Source organism: Gymnogyps californianus, chromosome 10 (assembly GCF_018139145.2).
Source record: "Gymnogyps californianus isolate 813 chromosome 10, ASM1813914v2, whole genome shotgun sequence".
In the NCBI taxonomy this organism is placed as follows: domain Eukaryota; kingdom Metazoa; phylum Chordata; class Aves; order Accipitriformes; family Cathartidae; genus Gymnogyps; species Gymnogyps californianus.
Genome location: NC_059480.1, coordinates 11,659,500 through 11,672,895, shown reverse-complemented (window position 1 = coordinate 11,672,895; position 13,396 = coordinate 11,659,500). Strand labels below are relative to the sequence as shown.

General features: G+C 35.5%; 1 protein-coding gene across 1 annotated transcript in view; it reads left to right on the top strand.

Annotated features, from left to right (window-relative positions):
- The window catches only part of DNER (delta/notch like EGF repeat containing), a 135,105-nt gene that overhangs the window by 88,442 nt on the left and 33,267 nt on the right, over positions 1 to 13,396 (top strand). Inside the window, exon 7 of the mRNA XM_050902366.1 lies at positions 4,628 to 4,741. Within this exon, the coding sequence (XP_050758323.1) occupies positions 4,628 to 4,741 (114 nt within the window). The remainder of the gene's footprint in view (positions 1 to 4,627; positions 4,742 to 13,396) is intronic.

The following is a 13,396-nucleotide window of genomic DNA, read 5'->3' as shown; positions in this document are numbered from 1 at the left end:
TCAATTATTGTAATAGAACAGTTACTTCAATATGTATTTTCTAAAATTATTTAAAAATAAAAGTTGGATAAGATTAGGATCAGTAGTAGGTAATTTATTTTGCTTCTTACAAACGTTTTACTGTACACTTTCATTTCTGTAACACTGGTTAGTTGATATTAGAGAGAAAGGGGACTTATCTGAACAAGAAAAAAGAGGGGGGGGGAAGAAGATGCTTCCAGAATACGCCCTAAGATCTGCAGAATATAAAAGCTATATCCTAAAAAGCAGATGGAGAAATGAATGATTTGGTCAGGTTTCTAGTGATTGTGTCTAAATGGCTATTGACTGGCTTTAATGCTGGGTGGGTATTTGTGTGCATTAAATATATATAAACGGTACATGTAGCAATACTTCCTTTATTCTGCCCCAAAGCAGGATCATGGAGTGGGTGTTCTGATATTCCCTTAAAGATGGGAGTATTCTTATTCTTTACCCTGATGCATGTCAGCACAGGCTAGAGAAACTTCTAGCTGCACTAGATTATGTGTAAGTACCAGCCTGAAAAATGACTGAGCCAGGAGCAGGTGGATGCAAGTGATGCTTTAATGTGGCTGCCATGTACTATCCTCTGAACTGTTTTGTGAACCTTGCAGTTCAGAAAATCAGCAATGGCAAATTAGTAAGGCCCCTTCATTCTTTTTCTCTCTTTGCTTAAAGTCACTATAGTGAATGTACAGCAAGAATGGGATTTATATTTGTATTTTTATATAATGACCTGGATTTATACTGCTCTGAAAATGAGATGTGAAGTTATTATGCAGGTGTACTCTATTCTATTTCATAAATTTGCCAAAGGATCAACTGTCACTTTAATAAGATATGTAAATACAGTTGAATGATGATTTAAATATGAGAAGAGAAAGATCAGAGTGGAACAAGCTTCAAATGTTTGAACAATCCCTACCATTACTGTCATGTTGAATATGGTTGATTCAGAATTCTTTTGGATTTTGACAAGTAGTTTCCTATTAGAAAAGAAAAAATGTATTTGTTTGTTATGTTTGTGTTGTTTGCTTTTATTGAGATAGCTATCGTGGAAATTGTTCTACATCAAGTACTATTAGGCTAAATTTCTTTTTTCAAATTCCCTATCTCAGAAGAAATACAAGAATGATTCTAAAAAAACCTGCCCAAATTCCATGAAATCGAAATTTTTATTGGAATGTAATTTTAATATAAAGTATTTTTCAAATACTTCAAAATTCTTGGTTTTAGTTGTGTAAAAAAAGCTTTAGGGGAAATATTTATGATAATTCTGATGTGCTTATTGTAAAGCCTAAGAGTGTTTTCACTAGGAAAACTTAGTATTTTCAAGTTGTACAGCTAAGTTTTGCAGAGTAACATAAATATACTTCCCACTTATGTACAAGACTCCAAAGGTATCACTGCTGTTGTTACACTTAGATCAAGTCTGTGATAGTTCCTGCTTCTATTGCTAAGTTACAAATTATAGTGCCTTGATAAAGCAAATGTTATTTTATTTGTGTAATGATATAAAATCCCAGGGGTTTTTTGGTTATTATGATCCCAGATATCTGCATCAAGTGCTTATGTATTTTTTTTTTTAAATTTTGGCCTCTCCATAGCTTTAAAAGCTCCCTATGAGTTAAAAACATAGTAACTGTTAGGGACAGGCATTTCAATTGCTTGCTTCATAAAGTGTTAACACAATTGTAGAAAAATTAATACCATGAGAAGCCAGGAAACAATGACTAAGATCTTGAAGAAAATGTATTTCTCTTACATATTTTGGAAATACAATATATTTCCATTGATGTCTTTACTGTCTTTTTACTTCAGATTTTATCCTTTCCATTTAAAAACTATTTCTCTAAAATATAATTTATGTGTTGTTATTTTCATAATTGTTTCTTCTCCTTGTCTCTAGAACAAGTGTTAACTCCTATTGGGGAAAAAAATAATGTCAAAATTCTAAATATTTCCTTCTACAAAATCCCTCCTACTTCTCATGGTATAAAACAAAGCTTACAATAGATGGAATGAAATTATTTGGTTTCCATATGTGAAGGCTTCCCTTCTGAATGACAGTGTGATCAAGTCCCTCTGTAAATCCTCAGTGAGCCAAATATAGTTAACTTCATTTATTACATTCTGGAACTTGCAAGGTTGTGCTCCATGGCCTCCACATATTATGTTTAGGTTTAGCTTTTAAGTTTTTTAAAATGATTTTTCTTAATTTTTGTAATAGCAAATGTCTAATGTTATTCAGATGGCTTAATCATTGTTAACTTCAGTGGCTTGTGTTTCTACCCATAATTTTTTTCCCACAGATTTGTGCCCACACATCAAGAAATAGTCAGGAAAACTAGCTGTTTTCATATGATTATGAATTTCTAAAAAATATTCATTGCATATGGAAAATATTAAAGAAAATGGTAGAAAAGCATTTAATTATCATAAATGTCTCCATAAGCGAGTTTCAGAAACATTTGTATGTGAATAGGATCATGTTTCCCAAATCTTGATAGAAGGAAATGTTATGAAGATAAGTATCAGCACAAAATGAATAGGTATAATGGTTCTTAAAATGTATCTCACCAGAAAACTGCTTCCCCCCCCCCCCCCCCCCCCCCCGCCCCGCCATGGTGATTGCTCAGCACCTCTTAATTTGTAGCACTTGCGACATATTTGGTATGAAATTCCTGAATCATATTCTTTTTCAGATGGACAAAACATGCCCTATAGATAATAATAAGATGGGACATACTTATTTTCATAAAGCTGACATAAAATATTATCTCTGATGAGTTTTCCCGCAAGCTATAATGACAATCACAGGAAGTCAGACCCTTGTAGCAAGCTTCCAAGCAACACAATCATTTCGGCCTTTCTGTGCCAACATTCTTTTGTATGTACGTTGAATTCCAGGGTAATTTTTAGCTTTCACAAACTTGGTAACAGTTTGAAGATGGAAAAATGTTTAAATGAGTTAAGCATATTCAATACTGTGTTATGATTCATAAAAATAATCAGCTGAATGTGAGAACTTGAAAAAATATGAAGCCTATAGATGAAAGAAATCAGTTGATGTAGTCTTCTATAATACTTCATTGCTGTTTTTGTAAATTTTATGTTAATTTGAGACCAATTAGAATTACAGAAAATCACTAGTTATCCGGAGTGAGTCTGACGTCCCTCCAAGTGCCTCAATCCGGTCCAAAGGAGCTACCTCATGAGTAGCTCATTCTGGTTTTCAATCTCGTTATTTTTCTCCAGTTTAGATTTATGGGCATTAATCCAGATAGAACATACAACAGAGTTTCTTTTTCCAGGTTTTGCATTGCAGAAAATAGGATCATAATTTAGCTCTCTATAGCATATAAAAGCAGTAGGGTACACAGAGAGGAAAGTCTTATAGATCCCTTTCTAAGTAGTGGTCTAGCAACTCCAAATATAACAATCCATGTTGAGAGCTATTTTATGGTGACATCAATAGATTTGAACAGGTATAGGTATTAGCCTGCCCAAAAGACTTATAAATGTTAATTTTGATTGCATTAAAAAAATTATTTAATCAAAATAAGATTTTTTCCTTTTTTCTTTTTTTTTTTTTTCTTTTTCTTTTTCCTTTTTCTCCCCTGCATAAGCAAAATCCTAGACCAGGCATGTCCTCTATCTCACCTTGGGGTCTTTGTCTTAGATACCTGTTCATAGCAGTGTATTAACAGTGTCACCTAGTCATAGCTTAGTGGTCTTTAACACCAGCCATTGTGTTAAACATGCTTGTTATGGAACATATTTACAATTTTATGTAGGGTTCCTTTCAAAAAATAAAATGCCTCTCTGTGTAGTGTGTAGTTTCTTGTCAGTCATGCATCCAAGATAGTTTCTTGGAGGTAAATAAAAATTAGAAAGGGGAACGTGTGGTATTTGTTAAGGAATTTAAGTTTGGAGTGTTTAATCATTTAGATTGTATTTTGTAAGTTTGTTCATTTTGGGGGGATGTGTTATAGACATCAGACATATGGAACAAAGCAGACTTATGGTCAAATAGTACAGTACACACAATCTGTAGCTTGTGAACTTATAGGAGCTTATTTGGAAGAGTTTGCAACTGTGCTGAGCAGTTCTTCACAGCTCCCACTTAAAATAAACACTCTTTTTGAAGCCCAGAAGTAGGAGCAAATGAAAGTCATTCAGCATATGCACAAATAATTCATAATGTCAAGTCTTGTTTAAAGTCTTGCTAAAGATTATTGGCTTGAGATTCAAGATGCATTTGAAAACCATTCAAAAATGACTTCTTTTTTTGTTATATGGGTGCTGATGAGGACCCCGCACCAACTTCCGTTATACTAGTGCTGTCAGAATATTGCTGCTGGTAAAATACAATTGATATTATATCTAGATTTCCACTACTTATTTATGTTTCTCCAGTGAAGTATAAGTTCTAATTAAAAATCTCATTTTATAAGAAATTAGAAGACTGTCCTGGATTCTATTTCTTTCTTTGGTTAATTTTATTCAAGAAAACTAATGGTACTGTTTGAATGACCTAGTAATAGATTTAGTGATAAAACCTCGTTTTCGCTATATTTTCTGAATGTTGTGTAATGTTTTGTAGGTTACACCGGAGAGCTGTGCCAGTCAAAGATTGATCATTGCATCCAGCAGCCATGCCAAAATGGAGGTACCTGCTCATCCAACATCAATGGATTCAGTTGTCAGTGCCCAGAAGGTAAACAGCAAAGACCTATCTAGTACCTCATACAAATTGGTGTTTTGTGGGGTGTACTTAGTCTAAATTTTCAGTTATATTTTTATATATATATTTTAATATTTTTAAAATTGTGCCTTAGGCCATAATGGTAAGCAGAAAAAAAATCCAGATGAGAAATCTTTGTATAATCAGCAATAGTATATGAAGTATGGTAGGAGCTTAGTGTTTCAGTGTATATGTGGCACAGAAACGTTCTCTCATTCTCTGGCACCTCTACAGTAGAAATCAGGCTCCAGCACTGTGAGAAAGGTAAATCTGAGGAGACTTAGGGTGTGGTCTGATTTTTGTGTTGTCCAGTAAATGTGTGAGAAAAAGATGCCTCCCTTGCAGTATTTGCATATTCCTGCATATGGGTCAGCTGGCTAAAATGTGTGTAAGAGCAATAATTCAAAACCAAAGGAATGATTTCAATCCCCCAAGGTTTTAATTCATTCTCCTTTCTATTTGGACTTATTCCTTTCTCTACATGAAAGCCTTTCAGTGATTCTCATTGGTAAACACTGTAACTATGTGAAATGAGGACACCACAATGCTAAAGTGTATGCTTTCGTAACAATTTGCTGACTGGAATGGCAGATGCGTAAATTGCTCATAAAAACATTATCAGGAGTGAAAGTTCTCAATTATGAAGCCTTCTATTAGTTATTTGTAATTAAGATTAGAACCTTGAACTAATTATATTTCTGTTCTTACTTGATCTGTGGATGTTGTTTTTATTCCGCCAGCACCTTATGTGTGCTCTAAGGGTACGAGTCTTTGATAACTGCTCTGGTAATATATACTTGCTTAATAATGAAGATTATTTGTAATTTCTTTAGACTGACTCCTTGCTTTTCTAGAGTGTTATGCTTTAATGAGTGACCCACTTAACAGCTGTGTTGAAACACAGACACTGACATTTTGACAGCAGTGCAGATCTTGCATTTGGAAGAATTTTGAAAATTGTTTGCCTTATAACTAGTAGCAAAATTCAGTGAGAAAATTATTAGATGTTAGACTTGGTCAATAATTTACTTGCATTTTTCTTAGGAAATCTGTTCAAGGATCTTTAAGGATGCTTTGCAGAAAATGGTCTTTCCAATAAGAAATGCTTGCAAAAATAGCTACTGGGATTTTTGGTTGTTTTAGAACTGCCATATTTGTTTCTGTGTGTGGCATACCTTAATTGCTTGCTCCTGATGATCTACTAATGAATATGCTGACCATCTCTCAACTTCTCTCCTACCGCCATTTGAGACACTGGCCATGGGACAGGGTTACTGGTGGGTTGAGGTCCCTAGGTGGTCTGGTGTGGGTGTGCTGTGGTGCTGCGGCTGGGATACGATAGCTCTTCAGTGCCCTGCTAAAAGGCGCTTATGCCTTGGTTGCTGTGCGGGGTTGTGGCTGCTCTCCTGCTCAGGGAGCTCATGCCAGCGGCAATTAGCCTGTGAAGGGGAGTGGGGCAGGCTGCCAGCTCCGCCTGGCCTGCAGGCCCTGGCACAGCCGCAGGCAGCCATGCTGCTCTTGCAAGTGCACCAATCGGCTGTGCCAAGGGCCCCGCGCCATTCCCCTGCGCCGTGTGGGAGACCTGGAGCACAGGAGAGGAAAACCTTCCCTTCATCTCCCTCCAGAGCCGTTCTCCCCAAAGAGAGTGGTGGAGAGGTTATCTGATGTGCCGCTGCTCCATGTGTAGCATTCTTATTGATAGCAGCTTTTCTGCTGCAGGAGAACCAAGTTACTTGCACTTCTCTTTTCTCAGTTTTACTCATGTTTGGCTGTTTCTGTGTTATGCCACTTGGTCCTACAGTCTTGTTGCCTGCTTTGTTTCTTGAATGTTTATTTTCTGCTCCTTTCTTTGCCACTGATCCATATTTGTGTTTGATAAGTTTCCAATTGTTACTGTTGTGTGCTCTGCTTTAAGTAGGCTTATTTTGGCACTGTCATTGTAGTATCTTACTATTTAGGCTCTATGCTTTGCTCTTTTTCCTTCTGGGCACATTGGTACCATTTTCTCAGTATTCTGGTATTTTTGTTTGTTGGCACTTCTGTTCTTATTATGTGTTACAAACCTGTGCTCCTTTTCTGCTTGGAGTCTTGAGGTTTTCTATGGTTTCTGGACTTTCCTTAAAGATAAGATGTGCTTTTTGACCCTTCCAGAGGAAAGGAAAAAAAAAAAAAAGACAATTACTTAGCAACTTGAAGAAGTACCTCCCTGCTCATAGGCTTTGTTGATAGGCAAACATGCTTTTTGGGTACCTGTCTGAAACGTTCTGTGCAGAGTTACCAGTTCTAGTCTCCCAGTATCATTTCTGTTTTTCCAAGAACAGCTGTGTTATAGATCGAGGATAGAACTGGAGGAAGATCTGTTACTCTGATTGCTTATTATATGTCTAACATGCTCACATGGTATAAATGTTTTCAAAAAGCACTGGGGCAACACAAGAAAAAAATGTACTGAAATACATTTACAACTCTTGTTAAAATCACTTTTCGTACATTGACCTGTATTATTTCCAATGTAGAAAAAGCCTTTGGAGGGGACAGAAAGTTTCAGGAATTACTTTCTGGACTGCCCAGGGTTATTTCCCTTAGAAAGAATAGTCTTGTATGCGCCATGTCTGATTCTCAGTCCCTTGGACATGAGAAAATAATTCTTAGGTTTGCAGGAACAAATGCCATCTTGTTTGCATGGTTGCTCTTCTTGAGTGAGCCTGTGATAACTCAACAGCAGCCCCAAAGGATCTCCCTGACTCCCTAATAATTACCGTTGTTTCAAAGAGCGAATGCTTCCCATAAGTTATGTAGCTGTGCTTCCTACTCACGTCCTCACCATAAAGAGGGGAGAGCGTTGGTGCAGAAGTGACACGCTCTGTCTGCAAGGGCCAGTGCTATTGCTCTGGAGTAGCCTAATGGGTGTATTAGGTAATAAGGTGTTGCTTTTCCATCTTGTTCTGGAAGATCTAATGCCAACAAGCTCAGGAATTCAGATATTTTGTGGCAGGAAAGAAAGGGTTGATTTAACAAAATACATTGCCTAAAGTTACTAATGACTGCCTTTCCCATGATTCTTTCTTTTTTTGAGGCATATTTTGAGAGCTTTTGTTTGAGTTTTGAAGAGATTTGGTTATTTTTGTAAATACAACAAAGGATAGTTAATTGAAAATTGCAGATGCAATAACTTGCAGATTTGCTATTTTTAGCATGTCTGCAAATTTTCCATTAAAAAACCCCTACCAAAACCCCATGATAGGTTTCTAATTTAAGTGAGGTCTCTTGCTCTGCTTCTGTTCTCCTGCTGTGCTTAATAGTAATTGCTTGTTGAGAAGAGGCCTTTCTTTCTGTAGTGCTAATTCAGCACAGTGGGGGAAAGGTAGCCAAGGAGCTTATATATGTGTAAAAACTAAAAGGCTGGAAATATAATGTGGTTAGGCAGAAAAGGATAAGAGAAGATGGAAAGTATCACAAAGGGAAAAGAAAATGATGGCAGAAAAAGGAATGAGATGGAAACAATGAGGAATGATCTGGAGATTGTGCATTTCTTTTAAAAATGAGATCTGTGGTTCATGAAAGAAGCATGTGATAACTTACAGAAGGTGAGATCTGATACGCTGAAAAAGCAGCCTAGATCAGATATGAACATTTCATGATTATTCTTTAGACAATTTTACTGTCTTGAGTCCTTTAGTAAAGAAAATTTCTTTATGCTTGCAGATTCCATTTTCTGTGTGATGCATCGTAGATTTTAATGTCCAGAATATGTCAGAAAATAAACTGCTATCTGAAGTTGTTGAGTCACCTGTACTAAAGAGAAAATTTTATTTTATACTCAAATTTATAGTGAAGAAGCTTTAGCAATACTAAGGACTGAAGAATTTCTTCAAAATTTTGACTCTATCTTATTGTGAAAAGAATGTTTGGGATGTTGTGCTTACAATGGGGTAGAGATCTTTGATCATCATCTTTAAAGTTTCATGATAATAAACATACATTTAGCAAATATTACCTTCAAATAATCATGCAAAGAAATCTCTAGACATTCTAAAAACCTACACATAGTGAACATCTGTCAACCTGAACATAGATATTTGAAATTCATATTCAGATTGATTCCATAAATACCCATATCACTCTTAAATATCTCCTCTGATTTTCTTCCACTTATTGTAATGTATAACCTACTACTGTATTGACAGTAATATTTATTCATTTTATTTGAGTTGATTGGGGTACTGCTCATCAATTTATAAATTTGGTTACTTTGTTTTCTTTAAGTCACTGAGAAATTATGTAAATTCCCAAAGCACCCTGAAGTGGAATTCAATATACAAATAATAATTAGAAACATAATAAAAGCTGGTTGGAATAAGCAAATGTAATTATAATAAATGTTTCAGCCATGGAGAAACTAGTTATCCTTCCTTATGTAATTATTAAATTCATTGAAATCTTTGTTAAAAGTTTAAAAACGAAAAAAAAAGTGTATGGAAATTGCCTGATCACGTGGTGAGGAAATGCAAGTCTCACTAATCTGTTCCTTACACATGCAAATTTTGTAAAGTTGATCGAATGAAAGACTTGGTACTTGTGTATATGTATATTTTACATATTTTAAACATTTGGAGAGCCTTTGTTAATTTTGCTCATAAGATAATATTAAAATAAATTAGTAGTGGAATACGGTTTTGAACAAAGCCAGATAATAATGAGCAAAGAGCAGATCAGTTATTATAACAAAGAAATAAACTTCTGTTGCAGGATGTTTCTGAAGTTCTGTTACATGCAATTTTAATATCCTGATGATGTGTACAGACGAACTGCATTCAGTGTTATAGGAAAACATTAATCTTTGATTAAAAATAGCAAGCATTCAGCTGGCCAACCACATGAAACTGGCTTGGATTCTTGGGATTTTGCTACTTTCTCTATGCGGAGGTCACCTGCTCTGACAGAAGTGGCAGAAATCTTTTCATTCAGATTAACGTATTTTTGAAAAATAGTCATCAGCAATAATGGATTTCAGAGCCATCCTGTAGAAAGAGATAAAGAGAAGAAAATGCTATGATTAGGAGTTTAACAAATAGATTACTTGAAATTCACATTTCAGGACTGATTTTATTATTGACAATTTGATTTGACTAGCTGCAGGTAACTACAGCTAGGCAACACAGTGAGCAAAAGTGCCCTGAAATACCCACAGGTATTTCTGGAAATACTGGAAAGCAGCAAATTTATGAATGCTCTTATTGTGGTTTCTGTGGCTTAAAAAATAGACTTTGACAGCTATAGAAGATGCTAAGTTGTGATTCTTATGTGTTGATTTGCAATAGCAGCTAGAAAATGCACATTGTCACCATGAATTTTAATTGACTGGGAGAACAGAAGTTATTTGCCTAGATTAAGAATAGTTTAAGTTTCAAGGTCGTCACTTTTTCTGGGCTTCATTGTTCATTGAAAAGCCTTTTTCTATATTATGTCTTGCAGATATGAGTCTAACTTCTTTAGGTTTATGTACAATAAACGTATTTATTATCTCGATTCCAGGAAACTAGGTCACACAGCTGTTGCATATGGAAGATTTCCCAAGGTTACTGGCAATTAGAGAATGCAGAATTCTTCATATTACCATAAGAGAGTTTAATTTACCTGAAGAACATTTTGTTGTTAATTAAAAATTTCTGTGACTGTTTAATTTCTGGTACTTTCTGCTAATCTAATGTTTTTACCTGGCATCTTCCCAAATTGCTTTTATTTTTAATAGACTTTTCCTTAATGCTTTAATGGGTTTAGCCTCTGTTCATCTTTATCCGTAAAGACTTAGCTAGGGTGAATTTCAATCAAAATCCTACAACTACATTTTAATGATTTCTTATTTCCTTATGATAAGTATCTTTTTTCCCTTTACAGAATTCTGATGAAATACCATCAGACATCTTGTATTTCCTCACAAAACAATTTTCTATAGGGAAAATAATAAATTGCCTGTATTTCTTTTAATATTTATCTCTGTATTTCAAATCTAAAGGTTTTGTAATTCCGAGTGCTAGCAATTCACAGACTTAATTTTTCACATTTGTATAATTCTTGGAATTAGATCTAACATAACATTCAGGCAAGTTGGTTGTTCTGCAGACTGTGTAAAAAGCTGTTGTACAGTATCTTCAGAAAATGTTTAACTTCCTTGATTAGTACATGGCTCTCTTGCTTTCAATGGCCAAGTAATTAAAATCACACCATGATGAGAAATCTGGCTTTTATCCACAGCTTTTCTATCTCTGAAAACATTTTCTGATCTAGTTTCTATCACTGCCATGGAGATCTGTAGCAATATATAAAGAATATTACCTGACTGAGTACTTTTATTCTTCTTGACAACTAGCAAATGGTCTGATCTGTGTAAGCACTTTTTTCTGCAGCATTTGATTCTGTTTTCAATCAATACACCTCTGAACTTGATTTTTAAAATTATTATTTGCATTATTTGTTTTCAACAATTTTATTGATACGGACTTAAATGTACACTCAGAAATGCCAAAATAATAGATCTTCAATTCAGATGTGTAACTACTGCTGCTTTGAGAATTTTCATGTATTTAACTCATATATAAGATTTAAACTTCCAGAATCAACTAAACACATTTCAGAGTGAAGTCAAAGATAGAACAAGGGTAACATGTTTTAGTGTATTTTAAACCTGCATATGTTCTTGAAGTGCTTTGTCACTTGAAACATTAGCCATCTGCCAGTAAGCTTCTCTTTGTAGGGAAGATTATTGCAAAGGTTGTAGTGAAGCAGCATTAGTGTCATTGTGTGACCTCAGATCTCTTTGATCCTTTTTAATCTGGTTTCAGAGCTAGTGTAGAGATTTCACCAGACTCATTGGCTGATCTCCTCCTGGTAACAGTTAAAAGTCCTTGCAGATTTTTTTAAGTCTGTCCGGGATTTTATAATAACAGTACAAGGCTTTTTTAATTTGTCAGCAAACCGTTGCTGGAATTAGATTCTTGATTTTAGGGTTTCTGTTCTTTTCAGTTTCTGATGGTTATGCAGTTATCATCTACAGGAGGGACCTCTAATATAGAATTCCAGAGTATCTGTTTTTCAGCTCTCCCTCTTCAGGTGTGGTGGTGGTCCTGATAAAGCCCATGAAGCAATCTGAGCCATAGGATAGCAACATGGAGAGGGCAGAAGGCTCTTGCCTGTTCTTTGCTTGTGCCCTGCCAGGCCTGCTTTTCTTTCCTGGTCTGTTGCTGAGTTACTTATGACTAAACTGTTAAAAGTTCAATCTGTACGTTGTTTCTTTTTTTAATTACTTTTTTTTTTTAAATTGGATTATTTTTTCTTTGTTTTTCATTCCATAGCTCTGGCGTAAGATTTATGACATATGAAGGAAACATGGCTTTTTAAGTAATTTGTCCAGGACCTAATATTTTGAGGATGCTCCTAAAATCCTGCTGCCAACAGTGCCCAAGAATATCCTAGTTTTGTCTGGAACTCACGGGGCAGTTGTGGCCTTTCCATCTTTTTCTTAGTTACAATAATCTAAGTTTTATTAATTCTCTGAGTAGATCCCTCTAGTACACTCTAGTGGGTTACTCTAGTACACTAGTAACAGGTGGGTTACTCACCTTTGTTTAATATGCATTTGCCTCTCTTTCTGATGCAGTTCACTGAGCTTTTGTGGATCTGTAAAACATGGAGTGTGTCTTCTTGAGGAAGTCCTCAGGATATTTAAAAGTAATTGCCGGTCTCCGTTTTTTTGGTGTGTGCTGGAAACTTTAATGTCTTTAGGCTGATTATCTCAGCCCTCAGTTGCTCTTCAAGTCTTGGAGGTCAGTCAAGTTGACAGACTATGCTCAGTTCACTAGATCTTTCTGGCCCAGGTTTTCAACAAATCTAATCAATCAAGAACAAACTATAGGATTTAAACCTTTTAGAAAATGTTTGGAGTTTTTTTGTTATGCTTTAAAATGTAAATTAATCTATTTCTTATGTGCTTGTTTTCAGAAATGCCAACTCCTGACTTGCTACCCATGATTACACTGCTAGAACTACAGTTAAACAAAGTTACAGTTTAACTTACCTGAATGTGAATCATGAATAATTAGAAAAGAAAGAAAATCAAAATGCCCTGAAAGTAACACATCTGTCAAAATTAACTGAAAACTATTTCCTGATGAATTGCACCTTGCTTGAAATGTGGAATGACATTGTTTAGAACAAAAATATTTACTGAGTCAGTAAAACATAATGAGATGCTGTAAAGTATGTACTGAATGTGGTATTTGGTCTCACTTTTGGTATTCATCATAAGCTTTATACAATATAGGGGTTCAGTTCTAATACATCAACTGCTTTTAATCCAGCAGCGAGACTTTATAGATACAAGAACTATAGAAGTAAGGCCAAAAATCTGCTTCATTTCATCAGGGATAAGATTTCAATATTGAGTGTTAATCCAAAGTGTCAGCTGTCATTGATTTCATGCTCTGAGTCGTTCGCAGGTGTCGTGGTTTAACCCCAGCCGGCAGCTAAGCACCACGCAGCCGCTCGCCCACTGCCCCCCCACCCCTGGGATGGGGGAGAGAATCAGGAAAAAAACCTCGTGAGTTGAGATAAAGACAGTTTAATAGGACA